We start from the raw sequence: 21,558 nt of genomic DNA on the forward strand, positions 1-21,558 counted from the left end.
CTAGTTCAAACCCAGTTCATTTATCCCTCCTATAGTCCCAGCGTGCTCTGGTCCATGGGGTCATGAAGAGTCGGACACAACTAAATAACTAAACAACAACATAGTCCTCCAAAGAGACTCAACTTCCTACAAAAGGAGGACTACAGGGGCTTCTGAAGGGTTTATTATTATGTGCAGGTCTTAGGACCTCTACAAGCATAACCAACCCTACTAGGACACTTTGGGCCAGTTCACACAAAGAGCTTCTCCTAGTTGAATAGCTGTAAGGTAAAGGTAAAGGAGCCCTGGATTGTTAAGTCCAGTCAAAGGTGACTATGGGGTTGTGGTGCTCATCTTGCTTTCAGGCTGAGGAAGCCAGTGTTTGTCCACATACAGCTTTATAGGTCATGTGGCCAGCAAGACTAAAGCGCTTCTAGTGCAACAGAACACCGTGACAGAAACCAGAGCACACAGAAATGCCGTTTACCTTCCTGCCACAGCAGTACCTAGTTATCTACTTGCACTGAAAACAGAATTGTGGGAAATGTAGTCTGCCCGGCATACAGGGGGCAATGGTGGGCACAGACCTGCCACCTCTCCCAACCCTCCAGAGACTGCCACCTGAGGGAGTTGCCAGGGGGATGTAGCTACCTGCTCCGGCACCCGGTGCAGCGGGGATAACACGAGTCACCCACGGGGATGGGCCAATCCACCCACAGGGGCGCCATAGCGATCTGTGCATGAGGGTGCCACGGTGATCTGCTCAGGGGGGCAGCGTGGCAAGCAGCTCACAGAGTCCGTCTGGCAGATGCAAGCCACACGCTGCCATTTCGGTCAGCACTAGGCCCCAAGCCACCGCGTCACTCCCAGGAGAGAAGCGTGGCTCGGGCACACTGCTGGCCAGTAAGTGCCACCCCCCGTGGTCTGCCATTTTGTCACCCCCTCAGGGATGGCACCCAGAGAGCACCGCACCCTCCCCCCCCGCATCCCCTTCCTACACCCCTGGGAGTTGCCTCACCTCGCCTCATGGGATATTTTTCTGTTAAAGTAGATGTATTTCCGTTGAGACGGTTTCTCTTGTTGCTTTACCAATGGAACCCTGCTTTGTTATCAATACACATTCCTCATTGCCAGGCCAGGCAATGTCCTGGCCATATGACCATTGACTAATGACCCTGTTGAGTCCCTGGATGCTTCCCAGTGGTGGGCTGTATCCTCACCCCAATTACCTAGAATGGAGCCCCATTAAATTCAATAGCTCTCACTTCTGTGTAGACAGTCTTAGCATCGCACAGCTCTTCTATCCAGTTTGTTATAGGTCCAGAATAACTTTCTCTCCCCTCCCACCTTTTAATCGTCAGGCCGATGGTCCATCTGGGTCAGTAATGTCTACACTGATTGGTAGTGGCTTGGCAAGCCATCAGGCAGGGTTATTTCCCAGCCTTTTGGAGATGCCATTAGGAATTGAATCTGGGATCTTCTGCATGCAAGGAAGATGCTCTATGGCCTTTCTCTGTCTCTCTGATATTCTGGGTGATGGATGCATTTTGCCTAAACAGCACATCCCTCTCCAAAAACGCAAGCTTTTCTAATAAAATGCATTTTTATTTATTATTCCCAATCAATTCATTTTTAGGCACATCAAATGCATTTTCATACATATTGCTTGGCTTAACAGCTGGTTTGCAAAATTCAAAGGCACGGAGATTTCAAAGGACGGCTGTTTGGATCTGAGAACAGTTTTCAGAAACTACAAATTAGGTAGGTTTGCCTTTAAATGTAAACAGAATCAAATTTCTCTTCCATCTCTAGTTAGGAGAGCCATGAAAACCCACATTCCTAGCCAAGGCATATGCAAACTTTGGTGGCGCCCAAATCTCATACGCAGCCACCACTGACTTTGTCATTGAAGCTGATTTGACTGGACAGAGTTAATGTATGGATCTATCAAACTTTCAAGAAATCCCAAAGTAATTAGAGAACGTAAAAGATTAATGGACTCTTTAAAAAAAAAATTAAAATCCTCAATTACGTGAAAGCTATGCTATGCATTAGTCATTAGTCTATAATTAAGCCAAAATATGCTGACTCAGTTGTTCAGGTTCCATATTTCCAGTCATTGGAGCTTAGTCCATTAGGGCAAAAGAGGTGCTGCCCCACCAAACTCAGTCCGCTCTTAGTTACTCTCCACCTGCCACCTCATTCCTTACAAACAGTCCCGGGGGTGGCCCTGGCTATCAGCTTCTTCCTCTTCTTTTGTCTCATTATTCCTTTTGTAGAACTGAGCAGTGAGGAAGATAGAGACAAACCAAAATTTGTTGGCTTTGTATACAATTGGCTTTGGTGCCACCTACTGTTTGGCTCCCTGCCTTCTGCTCTACCAGGCTCCTTTGAGCACCCACTTCTAGCTGGTTCCAGGGCTGTGATAAGCTAACCTACATGAGACAGAACCCTGGAATCTGCTCGCTCTTTGGCTGATTAGCATATATTGGTACAAAGTATCTGAAAAATCATTTCCCAGTCTCGTCTTCCAGCCTTTGGTGCATTGGCTAGCAGGCCTGGATCTAAATCTATTGATGGAAACCTCTGATAACAAGGGTGTGATGTTGCAGGGAAGAAAACGACAGTGAAGCCATTCATCAAAAGAAAGGAACATCTGCTCAACTAAATGAGCTTCCAACTGGATGTTATTTTGAAGGAAAAAAGGCCTTAAAAGGAAAACAAAGGGACAGCTTAAACATTGCAGGATGTAATAGGAGCTGAAGCCCAGGGAAATAATTTGGCTGGGATAATTCTTTCCGTAGTGCAATACAGCAGAGGACAGTGGATGTTGAGTTTTGATGTGGGGAGCCAGGTGCCCGTCTCTATACAATCAGTATGTATACAAAATTTCATAAAGCAAATCTCTTAGTACAGAGAAATTAAAGCTAGTCTGGAACTGGAACATAGGCACATTATGTCTTCTTGTTGGGAAAGGGCCATAGTTCAGTACTGGAACTATTCTGGCTGGCAGAATAGTTTCCAGGGATGTCAGGCAGGAGTTTTCCCCAGTCCTCCATGGAGACGCTGCACACTGAAACGGAGACATTTCACATGCAAAGTATGTACCCTGATGCTGAGCTGCACAACTGCATATCTCACCTCTGTCTCCAAGGATGTACCAATGTGAGCATATCCAGTCTATTTTCAGGAGCTCCCACTTCCTTGCCCAGCCCCGTCCCTCAGCACTTGAAGTACATGAGTGACTGTACCCATCCTGCTCTCTCTGTTTCCCCCTTTTTTAATTAAAAGTTTATTGGCATAAACAGATAAAATTATGGATATGTGAATAAAAATAAACGTGAAAGTAGAAAAATAAAACAGATGCAGAAGAGGGGGTAAAAAAACCCCCACAACAACACAAGAAAGTACAGAGGTACCTCAGGTTACAGACACTTCAGGTTATAGACACCAGGTTACAGACTCCGCTAACCCGGAAGTAGTACCTTGGGTTAAGAACTTTGCTTCAGGATGAGAACAGAAATTGTGCTATGGCGGCGTGGCGGCAGCGGGAGGCCCTATTAGCTAAAGTGGTACCTCGGGTTAAGAACAGTTTCAGGTTAAGAATGGACCTCCAGAACAAATTAAGTTCTTAACCCAAGGTACCACTGTACTGGAAATGCAGTGCTGCAATCAATTTTCACATGTGAGAAGAAAGAAGGTGGGTCCATTAATTTCTCAATAAAACCTCTCCACATACTTGTATGTAGAGCAGGGAGTTTGGTGGGCTGTTCAATTTAGTTTGCATGGGTTCACCAAAAATGGATCTTTTCTGCTTGATAGGGTATCTCTCTTATGCAACCTGCTCTTCAAAATGAGAGCAAAGGGGTTGAGACATCTTAGCTTCCACCTAGCCATGTATGTTAGAACTCTGCTTTTAACTTCTGACTTCTGTATCCTGCAATTTGATGCATGTGATAATTTTTGGAACAAAGTCTTCAGAAATACCAAAGCAGAGAGCTCAAGTCCTGTGCCCATGAGTGAGAGCCAGGACAACTATCTCCCATATTCACAGGGGGATAATGATTTTTTTTTGGGGGGGGGGGGGACTAGAGGGAGATTTTGGTCCAGCCTTAAAATAAACTAATGTGTCAAGCTACCCATAATGACATTAAGACTCGTAACTACTACACAGGAGGCTGGCTGATTTTAGCACATTTCTCCCATATGTTTTAACACTTTTGCAATTCTTTCCCATCTGTTTATGGGAAATGTGAAGGAATGTAATGATCTTTCCTTGGGTTATTAAGTCAACAGCTGTTGTCATTAATGGAGGACATTCTGTACAGCAGTGAATGAACTCTGGTGATAAATCTTGCAGCACTGGGCTGTATTTCTTGTTAATAACTGCAACATTTGTACAGAGTGGAGGTCATGAATATGATGTGACCATAACAGTTCTTCTTTAAATATTCCACAGCTGTCACTACCATCTTTCCACCAAACAAATTATATTGGTTAGCAACATCATAGTACGGTTTCAGGAGTTTTAGGTTGTTGTTTTTTTTCTTGTTACAAAAAATAACTCTGTTTATTCTGAGCCACTAATGAACCAACATTGGACCTAATTTTAAGCTTTCAAAAACCTCCTCCTACGCCCAGAAAACTGCCTAACCTGGTGCCAACTACTGTGTGTGTGTTTTTAATCATTTGTTCTTGTTATTATTAAAGTATTTCAATTTATCCTTCTCCAGCAGATCCCGGGGTGGGTTGCAAGAAATTAAAATTCAGTTTTAAGACTAATAATAATAATAATAATAATAATAATAATGTCACAGGAATAAAGTTTGTTCAGAAAACACACAGCTCAGTTTTCCAAGGCCAGGATAAAAAGATGAGTCTTCAACATTCACTGAAAGTTGCATAATGAAGTTACCAGACACACCTCCTTGAGGAGGGCATCCCACAACTTAAGAGCTGCCACAGAAAGCATCCTCTCCTGGACCACTCATCGCTTCCAGTTTCTGCAGGTGGTGGAACTACCAAGAGGGCACCCTCTGCAGATCCAAATGCTCAAGAGTGTCTGTAGGGAACAAAGCGTGTTCTCATTAAAGAGAGAGCACGTGTTGCGGATGGGGCCTGACAAAACATCCTCAGTTGCAGCTAGGCTGTGGCAAGGGAATTGATTTGATTGGAGATGGTTGTTACTGGGGTAAAAGGGATGTTGCCAATTAAGGGGTGGAGTCAAAGGATATTTATACTGGGTCCACAGCCTGTTCCTTTCTCTTTCGCTGTGGACACCGAATCAGCACCGGAGTGAATACAGCGAGAGTTTGGTTGTATACTCCTATTCCCCTTTTCCTCCCTCTTTTCCCCTTCCTCCTTAATTTATTCACCTTATTCCTCTTTTAAGTTATCTTTTTGCCCGTTAACTACCCTTTATTGGTCTTGGTACCTTCGCCTGGCTGCCCTTAGGGGCTCCTGGCCCTGGGTGGCTTACGGCCCGGTTCTCGGCCGAGCTACTGTCCCAGGCCAGGGATTAACCCCTTGGCTGCCTCTCGGTATCGCGGGCAGCCGAGCCCGAGCCTTGCGGCCTGGTTTGGCTGGCTGGGGCCCCCCCCATCTCACCTGGGCCTCCGGAGGCATAGGAGGGCGCTGATCCTTGGGCGCTGGGCGTGTTGCGGCCCGGTGGGACTTTCAGGGCCTGCGTTGTGCCGGGGGTCGCCTGCTCCGCAGGGGGCCTCCGGGTGATAGGGAGCGCCCCGCGGCCTGCTTCGCCCGGCGAGGGGCCGTGTTTTACCTTCTTCTGTCTCCCCGCACTTTCCCGGGCCTCCCGAGGTGCCGGGGAAGGCCTCGATCCTTCGGACGCGGCGCGCGAACGGGCCTGGGGGATCCCGGGGGTCGCGCCGCGCCGTGAATCGTGGCCCTCCGTGCGAGGGCCTGCGGGAGCTGGGGATCACCCCGTGGCCTGGTCGGCCTGCTTGGAGCCTGATTCCCCCCCTTCCTTTTGTTTCCCTGCGCCGGGCCTGTGGCGGCGCCGGGGGAGGCCGGCGGGGCGGCTTACCTCGTCCCGGGTGGTCTCTCCGGCTGCCTTCGCGGATCGCCTGGCCGGTGGCTGGGGGGCTAGGTGCGCGGCGCCACAGCGTTTTTGCGGCAGGCCCTTCCAGGCCGGTGGTGGGCCTCTGGGGGGCACTGGTCGTGCGGGCGGCCGGGGATCCTCCATTCCGAGGCATTTTGGCGGGAGCGCCATTTTGCCTCTTCTTGTTCGGCCTGATTGGAGCCATCTGGTGGCCTGGCTCGGTAACTGCAGGCTCCCTCTGGAATCGAGTGGTGGCCTCTAGTGGCCATACTGTGTAAAGGCACTGTGTGAAGGTAGAAGAGGTACAGTTACCCTGGGTGGCGGCCTCTAGTGGCTCTTTGTTTATTGCAGCTGGACTTTTATTGTTTATTTATTGAAATATAATAAATAAATACCTTTTTTCTTTAGCGTTTAGTTCTTCTTGATTAATTTTATTTCTTGCTTGATTGATTTGCTTAATTTTCATTTTCAATAATATTTTATTTTTTTTTGTTCTTTGATTTATATCATTATTATTAATTTACTGTAATTTTAATTTTCCAATTTTAATTTAATTTCTGATTTTATCACAATAGTAGGAATGGCTCCAAAGAAGGCTCCAAGACGGTCGGGTCCTGCTCCTTCTGCTAAGCGGCCTATACGAGGACCGTCTCAGGCCTTGCGTTCTCCTGAACCTAGCCAGCCTGTGAGACGCCTGCAGTCCATGGTGTCTAGTTTGGCCGGTGACCCGGTGGCTCTGGCTAGGGTGGAAGCGGAGCTGGATGTTTTGCTGCACCGCCGCTCAACCCCGTCGACTTCTGCTGCTAAGACGCCTCTTCCGGTGGCCGCATCGTCTCCTCCGTCGTCTTCTAGCGAAGAGGGGTGAGATCCATTGTTAGCCGGCGTTTTCTTACCTGACCCGCTGCCATCCCGATCCTCAGTTTTACCTGTGTCACAGGTTGCCGCCCCTAGGGGTCGGGGTCGCACCAGAGTGGGGGCCAGGAAGAGGGCATCAACTAGGGGCCATGTTGTGCAGGGTTCACCTGCGCAAGCTTCGGCTGCGGGGAGTGCGATTCCGGGTCAGTCACAGATTGTCTCTTTTCAGTCAGTTTCAGGCACTGTGCAGCGAGGCGAAGTTTCGGATTCTTCAGTTGAGGACAGCCTTCCTCTTCCTCCAAGGGCTTCTTCCGGTGGGCACCGCCGCCACAAAAGGAGTTCCAGGAGGCGCTCTAAGCGGAGACGGAAGGACACTTCGTCGTCTTCCTCAGGTACTTCTTCGCAGAGCTCCAGCAGTGACGAGGAAGCTTCCTTGAAGCTTTACTGGGGTTTTGGTGAGACATCTGGGCTTCCTAAGTGGGTTTGGGAGCGTAGGGCGAACTCCCACCGTGCCAAGTATGGGGCGGTGCAAGACTGTCAGGAGGGGGTCTTGGTGCCTGACGTTAAAGTCTCCACCAATTCGGCCAGGGACCTTATTCCCGGTGCCCATTTGTCTGCCAAATTGCGGTCTAGGATTTTGAATGGGCGTTATGTTGACATTTTTAGCCTAGCCCCTCCACCCGACGGTCAAGAGCCTTTAGAAAAGGGCTATGCTGCTTCAAAAAATAGGGCAATTATAGCTAAAGCGGATAGGACTTTTGAACGCTGGATGGATAGTTTTCAAGTTTTCGCTGGCGTGGTTTCCGCAGCCTATCCTAGGAGGTCTTTACATTTATGGGTCTACTTGTCCATAGTCCGATCGGCCTTCACAATGGCTGGTGAGGCCGCTGCGTTGGCTTATGATCAGAATTTTAGGCGCAGGGCAGCCAAGATCCCCACAGCCCGTTGGGATCGAAAGGACTTGGATGTCTGGACCACCTATGTCGCACCACGCATCGAAAAGAAGGCCCCTGACCAACAGAAGTTTAGGCCTCTTCCTCAGAAGGCAGGTCGCCGGCAGTATTGTTGGGATTTCAATAAGGGTGCTTGCCAGCGGCAACCCTGCAGGTATTCACACCTGTGTGAGAAGTGCTCAGGGAGCCACTCGGCATCTGTGTGTACGGGGGCGCGGCGGCCCTTTCGCAAGGGGGGGGCTCGCAGCAGCCCCCGAAGGCCGCCCCCAGGTGCCGGCCGCCGGAGCCGGAAAATAGTTCCCTGTCCTCCCTAGCCTATACCCCGGTGAGGCTTCAGCCGCTGTTGTCCTTGTTGGAATTATATCCTGACAAGGAAGCGGCGTCATATTTGCGTGATGGGTTTTCCTTGGGTTTTAGGATTCCAGTTGCGTCAAATCCTATAGCGGGGAGGCTAGTTAACCAGAAATCTGTTAAGGATATGCCTGAGGTGGCGCGCAAGAAAATCAATAAGGAACTGGCTTTGCATCGTATGGCCGGCCCATTTTTGGCCCCCCCTTTTCCTAATTTGCACGTGTCACCCTTGGGTATAGTGCCAAAAAAGGCCCCGGGGGAATTTCGCCTAATTCATAATCTTTCTCATCCTAGAGGCACGTCAGTAAATGACGTGATTCCTCCGGAGCTTTGTTCGGTGCGCTATGCTTCTCTTGATCACGCGATCAAGATGATAAGGAAGTTTGGGCCTGGTGCCCTTCTGGCGAAATGCGACATTGAGTCGGCATTTCGGCTACTTCCGATCCACCCTGATGACTTCTGGTTGCTGGGCTTTCAGTTTGAGGGAGGATTTTATTTTGACAAGGCTATGCCCATGGGCTGCTCTGTGGCCTGTGCAGCTTTTGAGTGTTTTAGTTCATTTCTGGAGTGGGCCCTGCGTAGAAAAACTGATCTGGGTGGGGTCACTCATTATCTCGATGATTTTTTGGTCGCCTCAGCGAGTGATACGGGGGACTGCGTTGTGATGTTACAGGCCTTCGCTTCCTTAACGGAAGAGCTGGGCGTTCCTTTGGCAGCTGGGAAGACTGAGGGTCCCTCCACGCAGCTTACTTATTTGGGTATCTTGTTGGATACCGTGGCCCAGACCTCCAGTTTGCCGGCTGATAAGATAATCACTTTGAAACGTGTCATTGGGGAATTGTTTCCCTTGAAGAAGGTCACATTGCGACAGCTGCAGTCGCTGTTAGGTCATTTGAATTTTGCTTGCAGGGTGGTCGCCCCTGGGCGACCATTCTGCTCCCGCCTGGCCAAACTTACGGCAGGTTTGCATGCCCCTCAGCATAGGGTGCGCCTGTCTAGTCAGGTGCGTGCTGACCTTAGTATTTGGATGGAATTCCTGGAGGAATTCAACGGGGTGTCTTTGTGGCAGGATACTTTGAACCTCCACAATGACTTCCAGGTGCACTCAGATGCAGCGGGGTCCCTTGGCTTTGGTCTGTTCTGGGACGGTAGGTGGTGTGCTGAGCGCTGGCCTATGGCTTGGCGTGGGGAACCTATAACTCGGGATTTAACCTTTCTTGAGTTTTTTCCTATTGTAGTGGCCGTGCACTTGTGGGTTGAGCATTTCAAGGACCATCGAGTGTGTTTTTGGTCTGATAACCAGGCGGTGGTGAAGATACTAGCCAAGCAGTCTTCATGTTCCCCTAGGGTATCGGCCCTCTTAAGGGTTTTTGTTTTACATTGCTTGCGTTTTAATATTGTATTCTCTGCTCGTTTTGTTCCGGGCATATCTAACGAGATTGCTGATGCTCTGTCCCGTTTTCAGATGGAGCGATTCAGGTCCCTGGCGCCATTGGCTCGAGACCGTCCAGATATTTTCCCGGATCATCTCTGGAACCTTGGCAGCATTTAGTTTTACAGGGAGTAGCTGCATCTGTTGCCCCCTCTACCCTGAGGTCCTATAGAAAGGCTTGGGCGGATTTTTTATTATTTAATGGACAGGCGGTTACTGGGGAGGTTACGGCCCCCCATTCTACCTCTCAGGTTCTTGAGTATTTGGCTCATCTGTTCCAGATGCGCCGGGCGGCCAGGACGCTGCGTCTTCATTCGGCAGCGATTTCCTTTTTTAGCAGGGCGTACTTTAACAGGGATCCTTGTGGGAAGTTTGTGGTACGCAGAGCTTTGGAGGGTTGGGGGCGACTAGCTCCTGCTAGGCCGGTTCTTAGGCGCCCTATTTCATTTGAGTTGCTGGCACAGATGCGCAATAAACTGCGTAGCATCTGTTGGTCCTCATTCGAGGCTCGCTTATTTTCTGCAGCCTTCTCACTAGCCTTCTTTGGGGCCCTGAGAGTGGGAGAGGTGGTCCTCGAGCCCAAGCGGGATGGGAGTTCCAGGGGCTTGTTGTTGCAGGATGTGAGCGTGTCTCCGTCGGATCTGCATGTTAATATTAGGAATTCGAAAACGGATCAGTTGGGTAGGGGAGCCGTGCTTAGGCTCCCGGCGACTGGGGATGGTGGACCTTGCCCGGTAAGGGATCTTAGGAAGTATCTTGCCTTGCGCCCTGCGGGCGAAGGGCCCCTGTTTATTCATGAGAATGGGCGCCCGTTGGGGCGGCATCAATTCACTAAGGTGTTGCGAAAAGCAGTCGCTGCATGTGGCCTTGAGGCATCAGAGTTTGCTCCTCACTCCTTCCGGATTGGTGCAGCAACGACGGCTGCCCATTGGGGTTTGTCTGTAAAAAGGATAAAGGACATGGGGCGGTGGAGGTCGGATGCGTTCAAGACTTATGTGCGCAGATAATGTGCTTGGTGTTTATATTTCTGTTTTAACCCTAGGTCTGGTCACTATCCGTATCTGGATAGTAGGGCACAGTATCGTCCACTGGGCTGCTGACAGAGCTCGTCAGTCGGGATTGGGAGCCGGCCTGGGCCTTCCACAGCGAGTGCTAGTGTCCTGGATTTCCAGACGGGGGATGCGTTGGAGGGAATTCTTACCACTCATGCATAGGCGCATCCTACGGTTTGGCCCTCCTTCAGCGATTGTGGTACAGCTGGGGGAAAATGATCTGGTCTCCACTCCCTGCTTTGTTTTACGTATGGCTATGTTACAGGACCTTAGGGAACTGGCGGCTATGGTGCCTAATACTAAATTGATTTGGTCACAGCTGCTTCAACGCCGCATTTGGCGGGGTAGTCCCAGCCCGGCGATCGCCGAACGAGCTAGGAAGCGGATTAATTCCGCGGTGGGCAGTTTGGTGGTGGGCTTGGGAGGATGGGTCATTCCTCACCCTCGTATTTCCTACACGGACGCAGCACTGTACAGGGATGATGGTGTTCACCTTTCCACATTGGGGAATGAGGTATGGTTGGAGGCTGTGGTGTTCAGGTTGAGGGTGTGGTTTGGTCTGTGAGTGGTTGGCGGTGAGCGTAAGGGCTCGGGTGGCGGTTAGGCATTGGTTAAATTGGTTGGTGGAGGGGTATGGATTGGCTGTGCCTACCCCTCCAATGCTGCTGCGGCATGGGAATTCCGTTAAAGGAATTCTGGGGCTTACCATCCCCTTGTCCAAACCCCTGGAATCGGGTGCGGGCCGTGTAAGACCCCAAGGCGCAGGCAGGGAGGAACTGAAGGGTCTGTAACGCAGCTCCAGTTGCCCTGCTTGTTCCTCCACACTGACTTACGCTGGAATCCGGGAGTCAGTGCTATCCCCCAAGGCGGGGGGGATAGCTAGTCATAACCAATGCCTACGCAACCACTCACAAAATTGTATGATAATAAAAGTTGTGGCCAAAATTATGCCAAAAACCTTAAACAAAAATTATGTGTGATGTGTGAGTTATTGGGTTAGGGATGGTTTTGGGGGACCTCAGCATGCAAAGAAGACTTTCATATATTTGGAGACTAAGTCATTTAGTCATTTAGAGTGCTCTCTGGAAGGACGGATCCTGAAGCTGAGGCTCCAATACATTGGCCACCTCATGAGAAGAGAAGACTCCCTGGAAAAGACCCTGATGTTGGGAAAGATGGAGAACACAAGGAGAAGGGGATGACAGAGGACGAGATGGTTGGACAGTGTTCTCAAAGCTACCAACATGAGTCTGACCAAACTGCAGGAGGCAGTGGAAGACAGGAGTGCCTGGCGTGCTCTGGTCCATGGGGTCACGAAGAGTCGGACACGACTAAACAACTGAACAACAACAACAAGGCTTTAAACAGTAACATGAACACCTTCAGTTGGGCCCAGATGCAAACAGACAAGGTGATCTACAAACATTCCATTAAAAACAGCTGAAAGGTTTTAAGAACAGTTTTAAAAAATCAACAACGAGAGACTAAAATACAGTACAGGAAAGCCTGTCAGAAGAAAAAAAAAATGTCTTCAATTGTTTCCCAGAAGTACAGATAGTGGACGCCTGTCATATCTCAACATGGGTGCTGTTCCGCAGAACAGGAGCAACCACAGTGAAAGTCCTGCAACCACAGATATTTTAAGAACTCTGAGGAGAAGTAAAGATTTATATGCTAGCACCAAAACCTTGATCATGGCCCAGTAGGATATGGGCAGCACGTGCAAAGCCCACAAACAATGATGCCAGTAGCTTCTTCCCCTCTTGAGCAACAATGAATTTGCGCTGCTCACCAGGAAAGAAGTCATTTGAGTGGTTTGTCTCAGGGAGGACGAGAGATTGGCAATGTGGGCTGTCTGGCCCAATCAGGAAGAAGCTGGCTTCTTCCTGCACTTTTCCTTCTTCACTGTTGCAGCTCCCTCCATCTGTAATGTGGCCTTTGCTAGCCACCCCTTTGCGGGCCTGAGTATGAATTTTCGGGGAGGAACTGATTGGCTTTGGGGATTCCTCTGTTTTGCCTACTTTGCAAACTTAACATTGTGGGTGCCCTTTGTGGAATCAGGCGTAGTGCTACAGTTCCCAGGGAACTTACTGGCAAACAGGGGCTAGCCTGCCTCTTAGTGTTATTATTTGGAGGTTCACACTCAGCTTCAGTACTCAAGTTTCATTGCTGGGAGGTGGGGCAGTCCTAATTATATATAGGGGTGGAGCCGACAGTAGCCAGGCAGTCGGCTCTGGAGATTCACCCACCCTAACCTCCCTTTGTTTAATGTTTTCTTGTTTGCAGGTTAACTTTTTCTTCCTGTTTAGCGGGCGCTGCTGTGATCTTTGACTGGTGCCTGTTGAAGGACTGGGAAGAAATTTTCCTGCATTGGCAGGTTTTGTTTTACCCATAGCAATTCATCACAACTTTGGCAGTTTATGGCCTTGGGTGGAATCCTTTAGTCTTTTCTTCCCTATAATGGGGGGGGGTAAGTGGTGACTCACCCCCCTGCGGAGGCAATTCCAGGGTCCTCCTCATAATGGGTGTCACTGGCCATACACCGAAAGGCTGTCAGTGAACTACCCTGCGTGTGGGGATATGGGCTGGGCTGCCTGCTACACATACGTCTCACAGTGTACCCCCATATCCCATTTACCCTGATGATCCCCAGTTCCCCCCAGCTGGGGTGGGGCTGGGAAGGATACATGCCCAAGGCCTAAGCCAAGGTCTTCCTACATTCGGAAGTTTAATAAAGTTGTGGCCTAATTTTAATTCCATAACACGTGTCAGAGTCTTTATTCCTTTTTTATGATCCCTGGGGGCTGGGGCTGTTGCGGTCTGATCACGCAATGGGTTAGGTATCATTAAGGAAAGCAGAACAACAACTTGGAAAGAAAGAAAGTTCAGCTCAAAGTGAGACTTTATCTGCAAAACAGAAGGAACTTTACTATAGATACTTTTAAGAGTTGCTCTTCTGTGCAAAATTTATTGGCGACTTTTATTATATCTGGAACTTATTTCCATCTCCAGTGACTTGTTATCCTGCATTGTAATAAACACTGTAAATATATGCTTGGCTACACTTTATATCTAATTACACTTTATCCAGATTTTCAATACTTGCTTTTTATATCCCATCATAATGGCCTTTTGTTGCTATATCATTCCGACTTTGCTGCTTTCCGCCTTACATTTAGGGACACACACACATGCACACAAACAAAAAACCCTTGAATGTAGCATTATAATCATAATCTCAAGTCCGGCGAAGTATATGATGTAAGATAATTATACTGTGTTTATTTGCATTCCTAGTGAAACATCAAACTGCTGCAGTAACTTTCCTTGGATATCCAATTAGGGAGTAATGGAGCAGCACGGTTCAGAGGTTCGTGCACTTTGCAACTGCATGTTCTATTCTTGACACGTTTTAGCTGTGGTGGTCCACTTGTATCTAGGCAGGGTTAGAGATGGGCAACTGTACCAGCAGATGGCTGGTGGATAAGGATAAAAGGGGGGGGGAGGAATGTGAATTAGAGGTAACTATGAAATATAAGCAGCAATAAGGGTTAATTATGGACACATCTAAGAAGGGGATGGGAAGTCTTTTTTTTGGAAAAGGTTGCATTAAATTTGCTCAATTTGCTATGGATTTGTTAGAAATTTGGGAAATCAATAAAAAATTAATTGGCAAAGAGAGAGAGAAAGAGAGATGGGCAGCTCTGTCCATTTTAGTTTCTCTCGGCTTCTTATTCTTACAATCTTAAGTTCTGTTCACCATGCTTCTGCATTGGTTTGTGATTTTTTAAAAATGTGTTCTCATGAAAATTAATCACCAGGAGAGAAGCAATGGCTGTAAGTGAAGAGAGGGGACTTATAAATAAAAGGTGGGGGTGCTATGTTCACACAGCAGTTGATTCTATTTCCCAACATTTCCCTAACTGGTAATTTTCACATTATATGTGAGATTTCACATGATGTAAATGCAACTTCCAGAAAGCTAATGAAACATAGTGCATGTTTAGTGCTCGTTTTGGTGTGATATAACCCAGAAAACTGAGAAAGTAGAGAAATTTGGGACAGTATACCAGCATACAGTTCTTTCCTGTTGTTTTCTTGGATGATTCAAGAGGGAATGGAAAATACACAAGTCTAGAAAGGGTCGGGGAGCAGCAGCATTTTCCAGGAGTGTTTGTTGTTGTGCCAAACCACACCCATTGGTGGGAATGAAATTTAGCACGACACACCAGTATATCAGCCACAGCACAACAGTTCCACAGCACAACAGGTACTGCAACACGAAAGGAACGTTGGAAACAGAGACAGAAGTGTTGGCATTATAACCAGGAAAGCAAAAGCAGCATCCCCCATATTTGAATTCACCTATAGGGAGTTTACAGGAAGTAACTGGAAGAGAAGACCAGGGTAATGAATGAAAACGGAATCAGATTTCCCCCACCCTCCAATCCATAAGAACACGAGAGCCTGCTAGAACAGGAAGTGGCCTGGCTGGTCCAGCAGCCTGTTCTCATAGAGGCCATCCAGAGAATGTCTATCCTGGAAAACTCAAAAGAAGGATAAGAGCACTCTCCCCTCCTATAGTTTCCAGCAGTTGGTATTCAGAGGTATACCACTTCCAATAGTGGACACAGCTCATAGCCACTGTGGCTTGTAGCTACTGATATTCTTTTCTACTATGATCTGACTAATTGTGCTGGTCTCAGGGGGTTACCGTGCAGCGTGGTCCGAGTCCAGTCCAAGGTCGAGGGTGTGGTATGGAGGCTGTCCATCAAGGCTGTAGCTGGGTCCAAGGCAAGGAGTCAGGTGTGGTCAGGAACTCTGGCAGAAGAGCAGGACAGGGTGCAGGCTGGGATTCCTCAGGTTCAGCCTCTGAATCTGATTCCCAGGCCATCACACTAATCCAGGGGTCGGCAACCTGAGGCCCATGGGCCACAAGTGGCCCATGGGGGGTCATTTTACCGGCCCACAAGCTGCCCCCGAACCAAGCTGCCTGCTTGGCGAGTCCCCACACGTGGTGCTAAACCAGCGCAGCACGGCATGAGGACTCACTTCCGCAATGCTGGAAATTGCATCTGCATGCGCGCCCATGATCTGGCCCACAGAAGGAACTCCGCGGCAGTGAACTGGCCCAGGCAAGGTAAGCCTTGCTGACCCCTGGATCCTCCTTTAAAACCTTCCAGGTTGGTTTTAAAGTACCATCCAAAGGCCATTAAAGAACCATTCAAGGAGCATCACTACATCCTGTGGGAACAAGGCATGGCCTAAGCAGGCCTTAGTTGAATCGACACTGTTTGTTTGCTCCCACATACAATTAATATCCACCCGATAGAAAACTAGCATGCAGAAGAGAGTGGGCCTTGCTCATGCTTCTACCTCACAAACCAGAGCATGTTCAGAGGAGAGTGAACCATCTTGAAACCAAGACCTTTGAGGAATGGCTGGATATGTTTTGCTTGGAGAAAAAAGGGGAAATATGAGAGTGGTTTTCAAATATTTGAATGCATATTGGGGGGCAGGATTATTAATGGATTGAATGCACATTGTGCAGTAACAAGAACTACCTTTACATTCCCAAATTGTGGAAACGGGGCAGCTATGTTCCTTACGTTCGCTGCAATGTTTGATCTCCTTCCTATCCTTTAAATGATATCATGGACCTCACCAAAATCCCAGCGAAGGTTAGCTGGATTGGCTGGAACGGGATTTGAGCTGCTACTCAGCGACAAAATTAATAAGAGCAAAGCAGGGCAGAAACACTGTGATGTTGCTAATAGGCTTCAATTTCCTCCTTATGGTGGCAGATGGTTGCCTACACTTGGAAAAGCTCTCCACTCCTGGACCAAGAGCCAAAACCAATGTGAACCATCTGTCAACCTTCTCTTGGTCGCTGAGGATCAAATGACACATTAGGCACAATTCCGTAATTCTTTCTTCCATGGTTTCTCATGCTTTCTTTAAAAAAAGGGGGGTATCTGAAAATAGCCAATGTTTGATACTTGATCTCCACTTGAGTAGGAGCAGAGCAGGTTGCAAAGTTCTGAAATGGAAGAATGCAGCCGACTATTTCAGACTCACACCTACCCATGAAGCAAGGTGAGGTGACCACCTCAGGTGACAGCACCCGCAGGGGCAGCAGACCCCACCTTTCTTTCCCCCCTTGTTCCTGATGTAGATCTTCCCTCACTCCTTCTTCCATGGTGGGGATGGTGTGCCATTTTGAGGTCCTCCTCAGGAGCCAAAACGTACTGGGCTGGGAGATCACGTTTTTGAAAACTCTCTTGCACCAAATCTCAGCTGCCTTTGGCTTTTTCTCTCCTTGAAATGTTTCAGTTTAGTTGCTCAAGAGCACTAGTGGCAGAATTTGCTATTCCCCCTCCTCTCTCCCGATCCATTTTCCTTTCATGATGTGTCTTTCAGATTGTAAGCCTGAGAGAAGGGACAGTCCTGGTTTTGATCTTTTTAAACCACTCTGGAAACTTCTTCCAACTGAAGAGCTTTGTGAAAATGCCACAGATGTCCAGGAAAGCTTTTCTCAGGGTAGATTGACTGAAATTAATGGAGCCAAATTAGTCCTGTCCGTTACTTTCAGCGAATTTACTCTGAGTAGTATTAGCATCCAAATTAATCAATCCATCAATTTGCTGGTGGTTTAAATCGGACACCATCACAATATTTCAATTAAGGCACGATCACAATATTTCAATTAGTTCATCTAACTCATTAATTAATTAAAGATAGTATCCCAGAGAGAGGAAATAAATATCAATGTGGCATACAATATGTAAAATATTTATAGCACTAGCATCCCAATAATCATCATTCAATAATCATCCTTCTGACTATCCATGGAGCAGTCTGCTACTGAGACTACACCTAGTATGTATATTTCAAATTATAACTCTCACTGGGCAAACCTTCACTGGGGGGGGGGGGGAATCAGGAAAATGAGGTGGCATTTCTCAGTCATTTCCCCACCCATTTCAGTAAGATTTATGTAGCATGTGTTGACCTTTTCTCTGCAGAATGATAAATGTCAGCAGTGCAGAATTCTGTCTTTCTGTTGCTTTCACCTTGATGACAGGCAAATAAATGCTATTGGCACAGTGTGTTAAATATCAACCGCTGCACACATTCTTCAGTTGAACTTTTTTGATGCTTAATCCACCCAAACTCCTGTCTCATTTACATTACAGCTATACTGACATTGTCTCCGAAATCCTGTGTCCTCATTTGTGTGTGTGTGTGAGAGAGAGAGAGAGTGACATGGTGGCCTTCTCAAGAACATGGCGGTACCCAGTTGCCATTTCCCCCACCTCCCTCTTCCAATGCCCTGAAATGACACTGCATCCCAATATGGGGTTAAAATAGCAGCTGAGGTGCCAAGAGTCATCTGGCATTATTCCAGCTGCAGGCACAATGTGTGGCAAAAGAAAATTTAAGCAGGGAAAGAAAGAGGCTATGGAAAAGCCTTGATGTATGGAGATTTACCTCTTCTTCATTGAAGAGCTGCAGTTAATTTCTTAATTAACTGTTAACCAGAAAGCTGGTGGTTTGAGCCCACACAGGGACAGCTATGGGTCAGATTCCTGCATTGTAGGGGGTTGGACTATACCAGGAATGGACAAACTCAGCCCTCCAGATATTTTGGGACTACAACTCCCATCATCCCTGACCACTGGTCCTGTTAGCTAGGGATGGTGGGAGTTGTAGTCCCAAAATATCTGGAGGGCTGAGTTCGCCTATGCCTGGACTAGACGCTCAGGGTCCCTTCTTTTTTAAAAAAAAATTTATAATTTTTATTAATAGGCCAATCAAATCACATTATTTCCAAATCACATTAGTTCCAAATTATACAGCCAGATTTTAAAAATTTTTGTTGGGGGTACCCATACTTCAAGCTCCGAAAAGGGGTCCCAACATCACTTATATTGCTGCTTTAATTAGACAGTTCTATCCCGTTCTGTCCAGATAGTCTCTTTGTTACTTTCCTCATCTTCTAGTTGTTATCATATATTCCTTTCTTTGCGATCTCTGATAATCTTCACAAGCAGGTTGAAAACAAACATCCTCTGTGTGGGTTTTACACTCTCCAAAAATCATATCACATAAGGACAGATGCCATTTCCACACCTCCATAAAGAAACTTTCCCTCAGTCTGTCCGTTGATTTTCCCAGGCTTGCCAAACATATCTCAGAGGGCTCTGCCAGGTCTAGATCACATTCCAGTAACCATTCACATTCTGATGACCCTGGTCCTCCTCCCCCCATCCTTCTAGTCAAGCCTGTCTTGGCGAGACGCCATTTGAAACTGCGTCATAAAACTTTCCTCCATTCTCCGATGTTTACTAATCCTCTCTTTGATCAATAATTCACTCCACACAGTTCTTGAATTCCTGCTTGTGATTAATAAATTGCAACGATTCTTCTCTCTGGGGTGGAGGGTTATTAATACTCACATAAGGCAAAAAAAAGAAAAGTTTTTTCCTCCACCCCCTTTCCATTTCACTCCAAACATACCAGTCTTTTAATGGTGATTCATCACTTGATTTATTTGTCCCGCCCGTCGCTCCGCTCACAGAGATCCATTAATCAGCAGTCTTTACTCCCGATCTTCGCTTGATGTATGTGCTTTAGCTTCTTTCCAATTATATATTTCGAGCTAAAGCGAACCAGTGTGCTGATTGGAGACAGCGTCAGGAAGAGCCGACTTCACATGGCGGCTTGTGCCAAGTGTCCGCACCCCCTTCTTTCGAATCCGGGGGTGAATTATGGACACCGCTGGCAAGGCAGCCCCCCCATCCCCTTGGGGGGGGCGGGAAGGCTGCATACTTCCCATAGCAGCCTCTTAATTACCTCATGTGGGTCGGAGAGATGTTATTGTCGGCCATCTTCCTATACGCCCTTTGGTAGCCCCCGCTTAGGGTCCCTTCTATGACACCGTCACTTAAGGTAAATACTTCAACAAGTGTAAAGTGAACCTTCTCAGTTACAATGAATCCACAGGCCCTGTCTGGCACATAGAGGGGTTCAGGTTGATCCCTTTTCCTTGCTGTGGAGGGATGTGGGGAGGGGAACAGAGCAGGCTCAGATTCCAAAACCCAATCTGGCAGCTACCTATTGTCAGGCTTCAGGGAATTTGATCTTCCTCTCTCATGGCAGGTTGCCAGTAATGGGGAAAAACAAGAAACTCTTACCAAGGTATTGTATTCAATATTCACAGAGAGAGACGTAAGAAGCAGTCTCTCAGATAATGGCATTGCTCCAAGTAATGTCCCACCCCCTCCGTTTTTCCTATTGTACGTCATCCCTTTACCAGCTGATCTGTGCTTTCTGCCTCTGAGCTTTATGTTCTCCTACTCTCAATGCATGCCAGGTCCTCTGAGAGGGAAGGTCAGGAATGCTTTCTAAAGACACTGAGTCTGTCAGCTGTCTCTCCCCTGGTGCATCTTCTTCTTCCTGCTGCTCCTCTCCCAATATTTCCCAGCTTCTCCCCTCTGTAGCCTCTGAACTATGACTTTCTGGAAATCACTGTTGTAAATCTATACTGTCCTCTTCTCAGGGGGAGGGGCACGGTGCCCACCATTCCTCCTCAGTCCAGTCCCTGACACCTATCTGGTTCAAGCTGAATCAGACTGTTCCATGTTTTGCTAAGCCAAATCTTATGGAAGGTGCACACCTCCTCTCTAAATTTTGCTGGCTGCCTGTGCATCTATGGCATGGGTAGGCAAAGTAAGGCCTGGGGGCCGGATCCGGCCCAATCACCTTCTCAATCCGGCCTGTGTACGGTCTGGGTATCAGCGTGTTTTTACATGAGTAGAATATGTACTTTTATTTAAAATGCATCTCTGGGTTATTTGTGGGGCATAGGAATTCATTCATTTTTTTCCTTCAAAATATAGTCCGGCCCCTTACAAGGTCTGAGGGACAGTGGACCGGCCCCCGCTGAAAAAGTTTTCTGACCCCTAATCTATGGGCATAGTCTTAAAATTACAGACAGTTTGATAGCAAGCCAATAAGGGATATTTTGACTTTTTCCTAACAGCATACCAGTAGTTTGCTCTATGGTGAAAATGCTAAAATGCAATGGCAGACTGATATTCTACACTGTGTCTGTCTTAAACCTTCTGCGTGCTGACATAATTTTATGTGACAACAGACAACCTTGGAACATTTCACAGACAAATGCAATGCAATGCAGAGGACTTGCATGTTCCTTCCTCCCCTTCTTGAAATGATCAGATCAAATAAACTTCTTCAGCAACTAGCTCTTGTGAAAGACAATTGCTTGTTGGAAAAGCTTAGCTTCAACTTCCAATTTTTGCAATGACGATGACCTAAGCAACTCGTGTCAGAAAGTATTTTCTGTCGACATATTTAAAACTCCAAGATGTCTCTATTTATGGGTATGCTGTCCAGATTTTCTATCAAGCATATCGCTGATCAAAACCATTCTGATGAGCATGCAAGAACAAGGCTGTCCATAGTGCTACAAAATGCAGGCTAAGTCAGACTTGTCATGGGGCTTTATAAGAAGAATGGTCTTACAGTCTTGCTACCAAAATGGTGCATCCCATCTAAGATGGTCTCCATGGTGTGGATATTGAGTTCATAAGAACACTGAATTCAGATTAAGTTCCTTCTGATGCATGCTCTGCTTCACTCTTTTTGCATCCGCCAGTTACAGGTGTTTCTTGAATTCTCCACAGTGTGAGATATAGAACTACAAGTTGGGAAGCTTCACTCCAGAGGTGGGAGGAACATAAGTAGCCGGAGCTGGTGACAAAGGCTTGGAGGCCAGTAAATCTCCTAATGGCAAGCTTAAAGGACCTAAGATGGGATCCCATAAAGGCATCTGGGCTAAAGAAAGGCTGTGGA

At 47.5% G+C, this 21,558-nt stretch overlaps 1 protein-coding gene across 1 annotated transcript; it reads left to right on the forward strand.

Moving 5' to 3' along the window:
* Positions 1 to 6,617: 6,617 nt before the first annotated feature.
* LOC309357375 (uncharacterized protein) lies at positions 6,618 to 11,650 on the forward strand (the record flags this gene model as incomplete). The annotated part of the gene is made up of 3 exons (XM_081889508.1): positions 6,618 to 6,759; positions 6,916 to 7,284; positions 10,671 to 11,650. The coding sequence occupies 3 exons, from the start codon at positions 6,618 to 6,620 to the stop codon at positions 11,243 to 11,245; spliced, it is 1,086 nt and encodes a 361-aa protein (XP_081745634.1). The 3' UTR covers positions 11,246 to 11,650.
* Positions 11,651 to 21,558: the final 9,908 nt, after the last annotated feature.

The sequence above is a fragment of the Podarcis melisellensis genome (genome assembly GCF_964234715.1).
Source record: "Podarcis melisellensis genome assembly, chromosome: 15".
In the NCBI taxonomy this organism is placed as follows: Eukaryota; Metazoa; Chordata; class Lepidosauria; order Squamata; family Lacertidae; genus Podarcis; species Podarcis melisellensis.